The 17,697-nt window shown below is 35.6% G+C and overlaps 1 protein-coding gene across 1 annotated transcript in view; it reads left to right on the top strand.

Moving 5' to 3' along the window:
• EYS (eyes shut homolog) overlaps positions 1–17,697 on the top strand; it is a 944,771-nt gene that overhangs the window by 95,834 nt on the left and 831,240 nt on the right. Inside the window, 1 exon segment of the mRNA XM_072855247.1 lies at positions 3,781–3,940. Coding sequence (XP_072711348.1) covers positions 3,781–3,940 — 160 coding nt within the window.

Here is a 17,697-nt window from a genome sequence, read left to right as displayed (position 1 = left end):
TTTTGGGTTGAGTTGGGGTTTTCTCCATGTATTTTAAAAGTAGCAGAGCACCCTATACACATGAACATCTTCATTTTGCAAGTCATCTTACCAGGCAGTTGAAAACTGAGAAGGGAAAAAAAGGTTATTATACCACTTTTCAACAAAACTACCAGTATGCTGTTGGAGTGATTTCAGTTCAGCTTGAAAACATGACTTAATGTTGGTGGAAATTGCTGGCTTAAGCATCCCTGAGACTTAGCCTTTAATTATCCTCAAAACAATTCAGGTATGATCTGGAAATAGTGATTTAATTCCTGAATGATGTCTCACAAGTAATACATTTCACCCCAGGTGCAGAAAAACCACTTTGCTAGATGAAAAGTTAATGTAGTTTTCACAACAACTCAGTCTCTGGCATTTTTTCCCCGCTCTGAGAAGAGATTTTTTAAATGAACATGTATCCACCAGGAAGAGGGTTAAACTTAAGTGAACTTATTTGAAGAAGATCTTTCTTGCAGAATTGACTTAATAAGATATTTAAAGAAAGAAAATATTGGTTAAACAGTAGCAATGTTTAGTGACTGAGCAGATAAAAGGTTGAGTCTAGTCAATGAGAATTTCCAAATAAATACCATCCCTATTAAAAGCAATCATAAAGGAGAAGCTACTATAAACTCCATTTTTATAGGTACAGCAGCAGAAAAAGGGAGACCAAGGATAATGTAAGCTGTCTGCTGAATGAGATTGCTGACATTCAATGCCTTTGCCCTGTTTATTGCTGGCAATATCTGCTTTCAAGTTTCCCAAGCCCCTATGCCAAGTGGCAAAATTTGGAGGAAAGAAGTACTATCAATGATAGAGGAATGCCAAACTAGGAACTGCTTAGACAATCGGGGTATATATATGTCCAAAGGGCTCAACAGGATGCATCTAAGGCAGATGAGGGACTGGATCAAGGTAATCAGAAGGTGGTAAAGGCTAGCTTCATCTAATACTGCTTGCATTAGTAAGAGCATAGTCAGCAGATCAAGTGAAGTCATTAGTCCCTTCTGCTCAGCACTTGTGAGGCCACACCCCTAGACTACTGTGGGCAGTTTTGGGCTTCAATGTAAAGAAAAAAAAAGACTTTGACAAAATTGGAACAAGTTCAGCAAAGAGCCATCAACATTGTGAAAGGATTTCAGCGCATGATATATGAGGAAAGGCTGAAGGAGCTGGGTTTGTTTAGCCTTGAAAACAGAAAGCTGAATGGGGATACAATTCTTTTCTTCAGCTCCCTATTGGGTGATCATAGACAAGACGGAGCCAAACTTTCCTCAGAAGTGCACAGTGAGAGGCAACTGGCACAAGTTGCAACATGGGAAATGCTGACTAGGTATTAAGTAGAAATTGTTCATATTGGGATGTGAGTGTAGTTAAGCACTGCAACAGGTTGCCCAGAAAGGCTGTGGAATTGCCATCCTTGGAGATATTCAGACCTCAACTAGACAAGATACCGAGCAACCAGCTTGGATTTTAAAGTTGACCTGCTCTGAGTAAGGAGTAGGACTTATATGACTTCAAAAGACCTCTTTCAACCTAAATTATTCTGGGGTCCTATGAATGTAAAATATACTGACATACAGAACAAATCATATTTTTATAGTTTTGTTTGGGGGAAGCTTTGTATACTGAATGACAAAGGTAGACGTACCCATAGATACAGTTACCTAAAACATGCCACCTTGTTTTTTGCATTTTTATAGTAGTGTCAAATTTAACCACACATAATATCAGGGACAAAGACAGTACATAGGGAGTGACAGGTGGTTTTTGTACATAGGGAGTGCCAGGTGTGATAGGAATTAGGAAATAGGGACTAAGGAATATACAGCCGCTACAGAACCTTCCAGGCCCTGAGAATGCAAGCCACACTAATTCTGTTGCATATCATGCTTCTCTTATACCTGGGTCACTCAGGAGATGACAGCCCACTTTAGCTATCTGCTGTTTCATTAGTTCAACTCAGAGATTCACAATGTGGAATTCCCATCATTGCAGTTCTCTTAAAGGCTTCACTTGGCCACCTGAATACTGTTCATTTTTACAAAACTTGTATATCAGTTAGGGAATCTGAGATCACTGTAATGGGAATGTTTAGAAGACTGATAGGTCAGGCCACTTTTAAACTTTAAAACAAAACTTTACTGAATTAATTAATAAACAGCATCCTTTATGCTAAAAGTTTTTATGCATTATTAGTCATTCTCACTACGCCTACATACTGTTATTCTGTAAGACTTACATTCTAAATTACCTGTGATTATACAATTCTATGGAGCTGATGCCATATAGTTAGTGCTGATGGCTATGGTCCTTGGTGGTTCCCAAGGTCAAGGTAATCTGTCTTGTGAACTCTTTGATGTTATTACTGAAGTGAGCTTGTCTTCCTTTTTCTCCATGCTTCCTCTTCAGACTTGATGTTTTATGTTATTTTACCCTCTTTCCCCCTTAAAAAAGGAGGGTTTCTTCTTCTCCTGATATTACTTGCCTTGGGGCTTTTTTGTGTCTTGCCAGTCATTCTTTTTTTATATTCAACAATATGTGCTGCCTATTTCCATGCCTTGTGCTAATCTTGTCCTTTCTCAACTTTTTGTTATTTACATGATGTGCAACTACACCCATCTCTTCCCCTTTGGTGGTCACATTGTACACACACTCATGTAAAATGCTTATACATTGTGCCTGGCTACACTCTCACAGTGTTCTAAAATACTTTTATGCTGCTGTTGGCTATACTGTTTTATTCCCCTTATAAGTGGATTCAAGGCAAGCTATTATTAATTATATCCTGATCAGGGCACTTTTAATTTCTAGGTTTCACAGGACTGTTTTGGGAAGTTAATATAAGCTTGCATTCCAATAGAATATTTTCAGTGTCATTTATTTTTTTTGTATATGGTTATAACCAGTGTCTTCTATTTTTTTTAATGACATGTCTTGGTCCTTGAAGGATATTGAAGTAAAAAGAGTCTACAACAAGTTTCTGTCATAATAATGCTTAATAATAATTCTATCATAATAATGGAATAATAATGCAACATGTTTGTTCCTATGTTTTAGTTCCATTTTTTTTGTAAATGAAACTCTTTATTCAGTGAGTCATGATTGTACTGTCATTGTCCCAAAACAAAAGACATGTAATTTGTGAAGACTACTGAAAATATCTCCATTACTCCAGAAATTTATTTTTAAGTAAAGGAGCAGGTCTAGCCTTGTACTTAAAAACTTCACCACACAGCTTCAAATCTTTCCCTTCCTCTAAAGAAATTATTTTTATTTATTTTAGTTACCAGATAGTCACAATGTGTAATAGAAGCTCCATATTATGTTTTCTCATTACCAGTTGGCCAATGTCTATCTTGCAGGCTGTTTTAGTATCACTGCCTGGATTCCCCCTCGCCTCCAGGCCTTTTAAATCCTTTTTTTCACACTCAATTCTTCTTTTCCTGTGGGCAGCTCCATCCCTCACAGCCAGTAATTATCTTTGCCATTTCCTCCTACTCATGTGTCCTCTTTTCCCACACTTTTTCAACAGACGTCGTAGATGAATTCTGCCTCTCTCAACTATTTTATCATCTGCAAATACAGGCATGAAGAATAGTCTCAGCTGGATCTAACACTCTGCATTCTACCATACTTTTACTCGGTAGTAAAATACGAGACCCAAAGAAACTTCTACAAACTTTCACATTACATTTTCATTTTGTGTTTTATTCGTTGTTGTTTTTTGTTTGTTTGTGTGTTTGTTATATCTAGTGTCTCTGTGCACCTGGATGGACAGGAGAATTTTGCCAATTTGCTGAAAATGCATGTTTAATTAACCCAAATAGTTGTTCTGATGGAGCAACTTGCATCGATATGAGCCAACTGAGAGAGCAACCTTTGTTTCAGTGTTTGTGTCCTCATGATTTCACAGGTAAGGCATACACAAATTATGTAGAAGTTTCTAGTTTTATTTCCTTTTAAATATTCGAGTATAAGAATGCCGAATTTTCAAAAATAAGGAATAGAGTGTTTAGAGGAGTAAACACATCTCTTTGCGTTTTCTGCCCTCTGCTCTGATGCCTACAAAATCTAAATCAAACTTACAGGTTACTTTTGAAGCTTCCACATGAAGGTTGTAGCAAGAATAGACCTAGAGTAGGCTTCAGCTTCAGTTTAAGAGACTAAGTGTATGTCTACATGTAGAAGTTCTGCATGTGAGCTAGATGTCTGCCTTCTCATTATAGTTCCTGGAGATCTAATTACTGAAAGCAATGGAGCCCAGGGAGTTTGTTAGTTTGTATCAGCCTGTATTTGTTCTGATAACTTTAGTTATCTTTCTGAGAGCTGAATCTCACCTCCTATTTTAAGTCCTTGGTGGGCCACCAATGATTTATGCAACTTAATTTGAGGTGGGATTAACTGATTCACTTTACTTGACTTTAGAAGTCAAGTAAATGTAATGTGAGACTTAGTAAATGTGATGTGAGACCTAGTAATGTGAGACCTAGTAAACAAGTCTTCAAGGCTCTGTGTATCATCATCAATGAGTAAGCATTTTCAGAGGGGAATTAAGACCATCTGTGTTAGATATCTGTTAGTGGTTGGATCACTTTCTTCAGGAGTGTTTCTCTTTTATTGGCTATGAAAGAAACCTAGAAAAATAGCTTAGACTAACCACATTGTTTTTTAGCTGGCAAGGAAAACAATTTCTAACTTTTCCTCCAGGCTTACCCTTTAAATAGAAGCTCATTTAAGTCAGATTCTACAATCCTTCACTAATTTTTGGTTAGAGAGGGCACTGAAAGAGAAGCATTGAATGTGTTTCACTCCAGTTTTAGGTAGCATTAAGGAAACAGATATTAGCCATATGTATATCAATTTACAGATAAGTGCCAAAAAGATTAACGGAATTTTAAAAATAACCAACTGAAAGATAGAAACTTAATATTTATTACCTAAAGAATGAAAATTAAATTACTCTTAAAAAATGCTATTAATACACAGAGGAAATGAACTTTAAATCTACTGCCATTGAAGAAGAAACCCCAGACAGCAGTAACTACCAGTAACTAGCAGTAACTACTCTCTTTTCACTTCCACCTTACCACCTGTATGATTTTCTTTTTTCAGTCTAATCTTGGGTTATTTTTTGTTGGTGTGACAACCAAAATTTGTTAATAAAAATAATGTTTCACTACAATACTTCAAGGCTTTTGAGATAATAGTAAGGTCTCTACTGTACAACATAATCATGAAACAAAAGTCTGACTGACTATAGTAAATGGCAATAAATATATGCAATTAATACAATTTAACCTTACTAAACACTGAGTTCAAGTGGAAGTGACTTGAGTGTTCAGGGACATCTTATTATAAGGTCAAGCTTCTTTCCTTTGTGGGAACTCATTGTAAGAGGTTGTTTATATTGTAATAGATTTATTTACTTTTTTTACTTCTTTCTATTTTTAAATAATAAGTTAGTCCTTCACTCTTGTTCCATAGCATTTTTTATTTATACCTGTTTATTTTTTCATTTATGTGTCTGGGAAGGGAGACAGGGAAGGACAATGCAGTGGCAATTTTGACATGTTTACTTGACTCTGAATTAAATAGCACCTGCAACCAGAAAGGCTATTTGAGTTTCACATCTAATTGTTCTAATTGTGTTTATAAAATATAAACACTACAGCTGCAGCCTTTGCATTAACATTTAAATCATATTTGGAGCAGACTTATCTTAGGGAAAAGAAAGTAAGACATGATGTAACATTCTCAGCTGTGAAAAGCAGAACTTTGTTTTTAAAAGTAATAAAAACACTCATTTTAGTACCATACTCTTTAATGAAACCTTGGAGAAGCTTAGCATATACACACAAATGCAACTTTAAACTACATTCCTTATTTCTGTTTATATGTAAAATACATTTTGGATAATTAACTCAGAAAAATATCCATGTGTTTGGTTTAAACTTTCAAAAGAGAGAATAAAAAGGTTATAAAATATAGTTATTTTTGTTGAATAGATATCATGACTTCTGTGCTTTAGATTTCCTTCTACAGTTAGTTCCTTATTTCCCTTTTCCTTTTTCTCTTCTCTGAAAGTGGATAAAAACCTTTGTATCTACAACAGTGCATGTAAGTAACATGGCTTATGACATTGAAATGAAACAATCCATGTCAGCGATTTCTCAGGTTTTGCACTGTAGACCAATTGTCCTTGAAGAAGATTCCTCTAATTAATTACTATCTTTCCTTGTGTGTAGAGCAATCATATTGGCAGGAATTGATTGGGCATGTTAGGCACTCATTTAGTTGTCAGAAAAGTCCTTTAATTAAAATAATCTTACTGCTGCTAAAATGAACTGCACCCCAAGCAAACTCACCAACCAGAATTTAAAGTACTACTTCAGTTACATACTTTTCCTCATCTTCAAAATTTCCTTTTAGAAGACTCATTAAGATCATTCACAGATTTAGCCACAATTTATTTTTTCTCTTTCTCTCTCTTTTATTGAGTTGAGACAGGGCTGCTAATTTCTACAGGTACATGGGAAATTAATATAAACAGATTTGGATGAACCTTGCACTATTGAACTATGTAGGTGGTTTGAAACAGTATTCTGTAGAAAGAATCTCTGGTGCCATAACAGCTAATTATGTCCCAGAGAAGAAGATATGGGATATAAAAGTTCCTATATCTTTCACAGTCTAGTGAAGACAATGTTTATAGTAGTGAATGAAAAAATAACATGGCCTAATTTAAACCCTTCTACCTGGTCAAATCTACATTTTACAATTCTTTTGCTCTGCAGAATACAGTAGTGTCATGGCTTAACCCCGGTGGGCATCTAAGCACCACACAGCCAGTATCTCACTCTCCCCCAGTGGGATGGGGGAGAGAATTGGAAGGGTAAAAGTAAGAAAACTTTTGAAAGTTGAGGTAAAAACAGTTAATAAGTAAAGCAAAAGCTGCGAGCACAAGCAAAGCAAAATAAAGAATTAATTCACTACTTCCTATTTGCAGGCAGGTTTTCAGCCATCTCCAGAATATTTGGCGGGGGGTGTTTCTATTTCATGTTGAAGTACAGTGGAAGACTTATAAGTCTCAAAACTCAAATAGATAAAAAGAACTATAACAGTTATTCCACAGCTTTATTCCCTGTACTAAAGGTAAAGGAATTTTCGTAGCATCATGGGAGGTCCCTATATCACAGGAGTGTCACTGGAATTACACAGCAGTATGTGTCTCAGCAACACATGCTGTCATTTTACGCTTTGTTCATTGTGCTTTATGTGTTATTACTGTTGTCATCTTTGAAAAAGAAATTGTTAGTGCACACAGATTCCAAACATCAATGACCATGGACTGAAATAATGGAATAAAAGAAGTAAATTGCTAAGTATTAATAGAGGAATTCACTCAGAATACTTATCTTCATTAAATGAAGAAAAAAAGGAACAGCTTGCTGCTTTGCAGAGGATTCAATTTTCTGTTAAAGAAGAAATTTTAGTGATAACTGACAGAAAGCAAAAATAACAACCAAAGTAATTAAATCTCTAATACTCTTCAGCAGATGTCTAGAAATGTTTCCTGCTGTTTAAAATGCCTTTTAGAATAGGGCGTGGCTGAATAGCATTAGGGCGAAAGGCAAATGGTTTTAACTGGGGCATGGATCCTTACAAAGATCTCTTACTCAAGAAGATACCAAGCTGAATTACATGAAAACACAACAGTTCCACTCCATCTGGAGCATTCCATTGTACTAATTGAGATAAAAGGATAGAGAAGTATGCAGTCCAAAAATAAAAATAACACATTAAACCATGCTGGCATAATATTTAATTTGAAGCAGATGATAAACTCTAGAACACTGAATGGGGGCTAATCACTGATGTTGTACCATGCTTGTGGGAACTCCAGGCAGACTGTGACCCATAGCAGTTTAAGTCAACAATTTTTCTCAGGTTTTGATTTCCACAAGAAATGGTAAGACTACTGAAATTTTTATGTTGTAAATACTTTTTTTTGTTTGGCATACAGCAATTGCATGAAAAGCCAAAAGACTGTGAAAATGTTCTACCTGATATTTCAAAGAGAAATATAGTATCAGTATTTCTGTTCTGGCTGCTTTTAAAATGGAACAAAATGTTCCCAATGTATGGGGTTATTTATGAATATATTCATATTTTTTAGTATTTCAGTTTCCAGTTTAAGTCGCTGTACAGTGAATGGTCCATATGAACAAGACTTTTGAAAGAATTCTTGTCCATCAAGAATAACTATATATTACATGATTAACTTAAAGATGCTGTAGTTTGTTAAGAAGCATATGTAGTATCAATGTCCATGGATTTCTAACTAAATAATTGAGTAAAGTTCTCAACTGAAAGAGATGCTTAAAATGTGCCCTTAAACTTGACTTATAAAACACTCTAGCTGGCTATATCTGCTCATGAATTCCAAAACTACTTTCACCCACATCTGTCAAACTTTCCTTTTTTTTAAGCAAGTACAAAACCCTTGACCTTTTACCTTCTGGGACTACTAGACCAGCACACAAACCAGAGTGTTGTTCTACATCACTGACTGAATATTTAAAAAGTAGCAAAATTTCAGAGACATAGCGGGAGTGTTTCCTAATCACAATGTGTTCACATGAAAGTTTGACCTCAAAGTCAGGTGCATGCAAAACAAACTACTCACTTTACCACTTTCTTCTCCTGCTTTCCAATTCCTACAAGCCTTCCATGGCTCATTTTATTAAGGCACACAAATCCCAAATTTATTCTCAGGGAGTTTCCAGAACTTTGCTGATTTGCTTTAGCTTGTCTGTCTCTTCTGGCTTTACATCTATCGATGTCTATCTTTTCTTTGTTTACTCATTCAGAGTAAAACCTAAAAGGAATCTAAGATCTTTTCTCTGTGGACATTTCCATAAGTCTCTCATAGAGAACAGCAGTGCATTATTCATTCTCATTACCCAACATATAAATCTGCTGTAAGTGACAAGGGAAACTAGGAATTTGCAGCTTTCTTTAAGTATCCAGAAAGGCATCTGGGGAGATCATGTACCTTCAAATAGCTGTATATCACCCCCAAAAAATCATCAAATCATCAATAAGAAACAGGAGGGAACTATGCCTTTTATGTAAATTCAGTCAAAAAGTCTTCAGAACAAGTTGTTTTAAACTTCAGAAGTCATTTAAAAAGTTGGTGATCTATAATAGCCATAGAGCTCAGCTGAGCCTGTGTTGATTAGTTCAACCGAGTACAGCATTTCAGATCTTACCTACGTACAAAAATTGTCAACAGAACTATAAAATCACCTATCACACTAATGGGTTTAAAACATGAAAAGGTGCGTAGTGTAGATGTAAATATAGCATGTTTAAAAATAGAAAATGCATTGGAGAGATGAACAACACTATCATGTAGGCCTACTGACGGTTTCCTTACACAGCTGATCTTTGTAGCTCTATTTCATTTCTTTTAAAAGTCTTAGTCTTACACCTTTTAACTCCTGAAGTCTTTCTGTATCGTGGAAGCATTCAAGTTCAGATTTAGTGTTTCTGAAGAAATTATAATGAATGAAACTATGTAGAAAACATTGTCACCTTGAATCGTGTATAACAAGTATGCATTTTAGAATATTTTAGTATTATATGAGTAGTGGTTGGGAGTGTTACTTCACTCCTTGTGAGCATGTGCAGTGAATTAAAATCATACTGTGACTTTAACTCGAAGCGGAGAAAATATGGACCAATGGAAGAAGAGGATGATTAGTTAGTCTAATGATTATGTATTAGATGGGTGTGGTATGTTAAATTTTATGTATAAATACTGAAAAAGAATTGCAATACATGTGCTTGATTTGTGGAAATTTTACACCTTGCACCCTGCACAGAATAAAGCAATGTCCCCTCTCTAAACATACTCTGTTTCGGGAGTTATTTTCCAGCGAGGTAACAACATGATTAACCAAAATAGTTACCTGTTTTATCACGTTCAAGTAAACCAATCCACCACAGTATTCTTATACCAACCTGAACATTGACTTTTCTCTTTAAAGTATGGATAATCATGCTTAACCATGTATCGCTTAGTTTTTCTCAGACACAATGTACCATGTCATTAGCTGTCATAGTCCACTGTATCTCCACTGAAGCTAGAATTATGCTAACATATGAATGAAATCTTGAAGGCTTTCTTATGCTATTTCTCAAGTTCTGTGTTCAGTGGTTGTTCCTTAAAAAACAAACCAACCCCCCCCCCCACCATTCTGTTGAAATACTATATACAATACTACAACGTGACAGACTGAAGGCTTAATTTCATCTGTGTTATTGATGTCTGTTATTGATGTAGATTTTTCCGGTGACATAAGCAGTCTTCATAGGCACTGTAAGACCTATCCACTTTCTTCTTAACCTGTATTACATTGGAAATTTACATTCAGCAACCACTTCTATACTTTGGTCTTCACTCTGGGACTCTCTCTCTCTGAATAGCTCAGGTTTACTTTTTCCTTTTCTGAAATATATTAGCTTCCATTTCTATTTCCTGAGACATATCTCACTTTTAAAACATGTTCCTTTAAAATATTTAACCTCTTTAGATCTGTTTGTATTATACCTTTCTCCTCAGTATTTGGCACTAATTTAGTATAAACTCTGCATGTGATTAAAGTTTTGTTTAATCTACTTTCCAGATCATTAATAACATTAATAACAACATTAAATAACATTAGAACTAACATCAATCTTTGTGGCAAATTTGGCCTTCCATCCCAGTACCCTGACATTCATCTTTACTCCAGGTTTATAACCCATCTCATCCTGTTCTCAATCCAGAATTCTTGTATCTAAATAAGTCAATTTGCCAAGGAATTTTTATAAAACTTAAAACCACCACCTTTCCAGAACTCCAAGCGTGATATTCTTGCCTCTTATTGCAAAGTATTCTTCCTCTTGGCCAATACAAATCAGGGAATAGAGTGCTTTAGGGGCAAATGTTTGGCTGTGCAACTAAGGCTGGCAGGTCTGGTAACAACAATAGCCTGCTGTTGGCCATATCACAGTTGTACTAAGGACACTGGGCAATATCCTGATTCTACGCATTCTTTAGGCAACCTCAAGCAGTCTTGCATCAGGAGGTATTCCTTAGTGGACTGTATCATCTCTGGCCCCTTAAGAACAATCTGTACAATGCTGCACAAGGAAGTGTAGCCAAATATTTCAGTATAGCTTCAGTACAGTAAAATATTATTTCTAAAAAAGGGTAAACATTATTTCACCTGGCTTGGCAAAGAAAATATAGCATATAGAGAGAAATGAATAGAACACAGATTCTTTTGTATGAGAGAAGAATCTGTGAGGATGATACTGAGTCCAGAAGTAGACTAGAGCACAGAAGTTAAGGGGAGACTGATAGATAATATATGGGAGTAAAAAGAAAAGTATAACAATGTCTGCCATACTGTGAAATCAACAGCAAATTCTGTCATCATCTAGCACAGTTAGTCTGTTATGACATTCCTCTGAGTAAGGGAGTACCATTATCCTTTTCTCATAGAGGGGGCATTGATATGCAGAGAGATTAAAATCCTAATTAGTTTTGCCTAGTTTTAGGCGGCCCCAGATGCAGATTGAAAATGTCTAGTGAAGCTTGTATCCTGACATTAAAACAAAAGCACTATCTATTCAAAAGACCTTTGACAGATAGGCCTGTGTTTGATCTGCTTCCATTGCAAGAAAGCTAGATGCAAGTTCGTTTGATGGGGTTTTAAGTGGAAAGTATAGAAGATCTTTCTGAGAACATAGCATGTTTTGATTACATTTTACCCTGACTTTTTATGTCAGGGTGGGTGTGGAGTAAGTGGACTGAAATTTGCATATATGAATGTAAATGATCTATCAATATATTTATACTAGAAATGAAACAAACAAACAAACAAAACCCTTTCTAAGTGTTAAAGGTATCAGTCTTTCAGATTCCCAAATGAGAGGAAAAAATCTTAGCTAAAATGGAAGTTAATCAGTTTATATAATGAACTTATGTGGGATGACCACATACATGATTGGGACGGGGAATATATTCAGTGAGGCATACAATTCTACTTTTGTTCTAGGAATGAAAGTCTGAATGTTTGTATGTTTGACATTCATCTTGTTAAAAGCTATTTTCCCTTTTAACGTTTCACCTGACCTGTGCTGGAACTGAATATTATTCAGACTCTCAAGCATGCTTGAAGTTGTTCAAGGAAAATTTTTAAAAGAGAGAGAGAGAGAGAAATGTTTGCATTGAGAATGCAATCGTCTGTGGTTTTAAGGTAAACAAAAATAAGAGCCAAGGTAAATGTTTTCTTGCTGATCTTGGCTGGATTGTTTCTTTGCTAATGACCTTCATGTAGAGGCTACCAGCCAGCCAACCCTATTAGAACTCTCCTTCCATTTCCATGCTTAGCAAAGTAGGTTCACTCAAAATTGAGAGAACAGTAACCTCTCATAGCATTTTATCTACCTCTGCAAATGCAGTTGTTCAGGCTTCTTTTTTTACAACATTAACTTGATTTTTATGAATACTATTGAGAAGTCCTATTTTCAACAATGTAAAAGTAAGTTGGGAAGTGTGCCTTCTTAAATAGATTTACCCTATAGATGATTTGAGGTAGCTGAATATGTTCTGCTGAATTACTTATGAAAACGCAAATGTAAGTGAAAAAATATTATTTCGAAATATTTATGGTTAGACAAAAAAATTATAAAGCAGAGATAATTTTGGCAAGTGGGAAAATGTGAAAAACTGCAAAACTATTTTTTTTTTTTAATTGGAAATGTGTACAGTTTTCCATCACCTGTGACAGTTTTTCTTGGGTTCATATGAGGGATCATAAAAACCACTCATTATTTTAAAAAATCTGAAGTTTTGATAAAGTATCCTACTACACTATCTGGGCTCATAGCAGGGGTAGAAGAATAATGATGACATCCAGAGCAGGTGTCTGGCTGAAGAAGAGACCCAGCTAGGAGAGTTACAGATTTGAGATAGCTGTTGGTACAGCTGTGAGCACACTGCTTTCCTGCAATACCCAATTCTTTGCTCCCCTTGCCAACACTGAAATTAATGCAATAAGCATCCATACAGAAATATCAGTGATCTACTAGTTGTGTCGTCGCCATCTGGCTCAGGTAGGTGGAGCACTTTCATGTCCCTTGGAGAGTTTCTGTGGGATGGTTAGGGTATCCGTGGGATCCAGAGGGCAGAGAAATCTGGAAGGATGGTGGTGTTATCCAGGCTGGGTAGGATGCTCATTCTGGAAGGTTCCTTCTCTCTGTGAGTGGCTCTGTGAGTGGTTGTTCTGGATTTCTTCATATTTCACATATGATGATTGACTGATTCCCTTCAGACAAGGAAGAGTTTAAAAGAGAGTGAAAGGGGATAAAACTAGAGGAAATTTCTCTGTTCCAGGCATGAAAAATGTTTTGCTTATTCTTCAGTATCTGGGGGGGGGAAGGGCATGAACAAGATTTTTTAGTGAGACATATGAAGGGCACTTGGGCAACAAAACACACACACACACACAAGAGAATGAGACTATTTGAAAGAGAGGTCTACAAAAACTTTGCCAAGGGCTGAATCTTTAAGGCCAGATTTCCAGCTAAATCCTGGAGGCAGCTAAGAGAAAGGACAGATAATCTATTAGATGGTCAAAAGTCAAATTGTATGTTTCGGAATAATGAGTTCATTTAAGAGCCAAGGTTAATAAAATATATCTCAAATAAATTTAAGGATATTCTGTAAAAAGTAGCTCAGCTAAAAGACTGTGCTAAAACAACAGTTACAGAGGAACTTTCAGGAAGGACTATTCCTGAGAGTCCTTGAATGATTCATTTCATTCTAGACCAGGAGAAGGTGAAATTTTAACTGCATATTTAACATTTGAGAATATGTGCCCATGTTTATAATTCATGCAGCAGTAGACAACGGGGCTAAATCATAAGCTGACTGTGGCCAGCAGAAGTCTTTTTGATCTTTTCAAAAAGCTTTAAATCCAGTTCCATGTAAATAAAAAGATGCTAGCTGGTAAAATTTGAGAATAAGCATACTACTGTTCACTTGAACCAGAAAATGTATTAGAGTTTGGATCCTCTTAGTCTGTGAAGCTGGGACAGTATTTAGTGAACATATGTGTTTCACTTTGGCTACTCTCACTTATTGGGACATGTGTGTCTCTATGTTAAAAAGTTTATGTCGCTCTTGTAAGAGGAGAAATAGCTTTCTAGAACACTGGTCCACTGTATGGTGTAAATGTGCCTAATATCTTTCACCTAATCAGATTTAGTAAATGATGAGTTCCAATCTCAGAAGTGTTATCTCCAACCCCAGCAAATTCTTGGTTTTCAGGAGCTAATGGAAACTATTCCCTTTAGATCTTAATTAGAAAAACTATGTTATTAGAAAATTAATATCACATTTTTCTTGGGTTTACCTTCTATAATCCCTTCCTCTCAGAAGAATAACTCTCCTTCATAGGGATTTGTGAAACACCATCCTAAAATGGAGATACAAGGAATTTTGGAAGTAAAGTAAGTGAGAAATTATCATTAAAACTGCAAATTTTGACAAAAATAATGATTGTAAATTATTTTCCGAATACCACTGTAGATAAATACGCACATTCTGAAGACAACTGCTATTTGAGATGGCTGTATCATTCATTGTCTTTTTTTAATTAAATATTGGGATAGAGGTAGTGATAGTCGATGAATGAACTAATTCAGTATGATGTACCTTTAGCAATCTAAAAGTTAATAATTTAGTCTAAACAGGTTATCTAGATTCCATCTATAGTCAGTGGAGATTATCCAGTTGTAAACATCCTCAACCCACTTATAGTAGAAATCTCTACACCAATGGGATGAATTATATCTTCCTGTTTTTCAAGTTTAGCTGTAGCGAGAGTCAAGACACCTTTTTTTCATCAGTATACTATTATATTTTATTCTAAGAGGACTGAAAAACTGATAACTAGTTTATTAAAGACAGATTTTTCATGTAGCCTATAATAGAATTTTCAAATTCTAATGTTAAAACCAAGTCATTTAAACTTGATTGTTCAAGTGTCTGAGTTACAGCCAGGCAGATGCTTTTAACACCTACATGTGTGAATTGTCAGATCAGTTCTTTATTTCTGCTATTTTTTTCTTTTCTCATTCACTGAAACTACTTTACTTTTAAAAGCACAAAGATTAATTACTGTACCTAGACTTCTCTAAGACTACATTTACTGCACAGTTCTACACAACTCCAAATGAAAATGAGGAAATATTCAGAATCTGTGAAAACCTATTTTCCAACTTCTAGTGAGTACAGTAAAGATTACTGAAAGTGGATTTATTGTCTTTCAAAATAATTAAATGTAAAGTTCCTGGGAGTGGCATAAATCACGGGTAATTTTTAAGTGCCTACAATGCAAACATCTGTACCAGGCTTGTCACTCTGTGCTCTCTGCAGGTTCTGTGGAAAGAAATGAGAATTTTATAGACTCCAATTATCTGACCTATTTTGGACATAGAGTTCAGGATGAGACAAATCATGCTTCAAAAATTAAGAGTTTTTCATGGCCTGTAAATGCAACAGCATGGATGTAAAGGCCCACATTTCAGAAGGTGAATCTCAACTGCCATGCTGTTCCAAATAACATATTTTTTAATGTTTCTACTAGCTTCTTTGTTTAAATGGTCAAAAAGTAATGGTTCTGTGTGTATGTCTGCGTATGCACACATGTGCACATATGCAATAAATCTACTTGGGTGTTATAACATAACTACAACCAAAAACAGAAAAAAAAGAAAAAAACCTCTTAAGTTGTAGCTTGCTAAAATTACTTTCATTTTAGAGAAAAAAAACCCAAGCCAACAATTATGATGTCAGTACTTGTGCACTGAAGAAAAGTGTTAGGTCACGTAGTATAATTTGTTTGATAAGCTTGTTGCCATATAAAATAGAGAAAGGGAAAAGCTTAGTGTAGATTATCTTTATGTACTCTTTATTAGCATACTGATTTTTACATAGTTTCTGCAAAAACAGTGATAATATTAAATTGAGAGCAGAAGTGCAAAAATAGGCCAAAGCAGTTCACATAAAACTAAAAATATTTCTGGCAACTACAAGTTCAGCTGAAGTCCTAAGGAATGCAAATTCTGGTTTTAGAGCTTAAAATTTTGGGGTCAATTAAAAATGAAACACTCTTACTAGAAGTGCTGACTTTTCTGCACTCTGCAATACAGAAGGCAACTGTGAGTTATAATTTTTATAAGGACCTTCAGGAAGTTATTTGGTAAAATCAGACTTACTAGTACATACATCGCTAGCTGATTCTGCTATGCTCAAAATCTTGGTTATGGGCAAGGGAGAAGCACACCTTATATACACGTAAAGCCAAGAATTTATTGGTAATGTAACTGAAATGTTAAAAATATAATCATTATTGGACCAGATCCAGTCACTACAAAAAATGAATAAAAATGCAGTTTAAATTAGGACTTACACAATTTTTAGTTTCTGCCCCTTTTCATGACATTGTACTCATCCTTTTCCCTCCTCCTCTGGGTCTTAAGGTCAGTGGTTTCATAGTGGTGGTGTTGGGGGCAGTGTTACAGAATCTATAGTCCTTCACTGGAAGGAATATGATGTTCATACTGGTGGTTTCGTCTTCATCTCTCTAGGATCCACTTGGGGTCATTTCTATATGTCTGCTAAAATGCTTTTACACTTTTTCTTCATTGGGCTGCTGTTCCATTTTGTATCTGAATTTACTTTTTATGGTGGCTCTAACATATATTAAATACTATTTCTTTGTTCTTCTTGTTACCCTTAAGACCAGTTTTGTCCAGCTCCAGCTCTGCATTTTTAACTGACCACTGGTGAGTTGTTTATAACCATGGGGCCTCCAATGCCAAACCTATGCCCCATCTCTTATCATCCCATGCCTGTGTTCCTCACACCGCATCCTCTGTCTCCACTTCTCAAGGTCTCTGTCATTGTACCAGCCCTGCATTTCTTTACAGCATTGCATTAGAGTTGTAAATCTCATTCTACATAGAATAACTACTTGTTACTACTATCTATATAAAACTATGGTTGTACCATACAAAGATAAACAAAAGTAAAGCAATTTAGAAGAAAAAAACTTCTGTCACAGTTAAGCTAAGTAAAATACCATTGCAGGAAAGACAGATCAAGCCTGATGAGCCTCAGTCTGGAGGCCTTGCAAATTCAGTGCAAAGCTTATGGCCTATTGCTAGCAGTGGCAGTATTGTATGGTAGGGCTACACAGTAAAACCCCTCATGTTTCCTTTCAGAGTTTGTATTGCATTTGCCACCTTTTCTTCTTCTGGTCCAAAGTCAATTTAAATGATTGCTTATATGCCACTGACAGTACTTCAGCAATGTCATATTTTAGTCCCTTTAGAATTCTTAGGTGAATATCACCTGGATTTGGTTGTTATTCTTTATTTAAATGCACTTGTAAGTTTATAATCAGGTACAGACATAAGTATGCTAGTTTATCTGTGTCTTAGCTGGCTAGTACCAACGCCAGAGCTATGTAGTTGCTTTAGTGCGTCATGGATTCCAAGCTAACAAACACAGATGAGAAGCAAGGTATATCCTTTCATATTTAATAT

This window comes from Ciconia boyciana, chromosome 3, assembly GCF_034638445.1.
Source record: "Ciconia boyciana chromosome 3, ASM3463844v1, whole genome shotgun sequence".
Lineage (NCBI taxonomy): Eukaryota > Metazoa > Chordata > Aves > Ciconiiformes > Ciconiidae > Ciconia > Ciconia boyciana.
The sequence above is the reverse complement of the archived record's forward strand: the minus strand, read 5'-3'. Positions and strand labels throughout refer to the sequence as shown.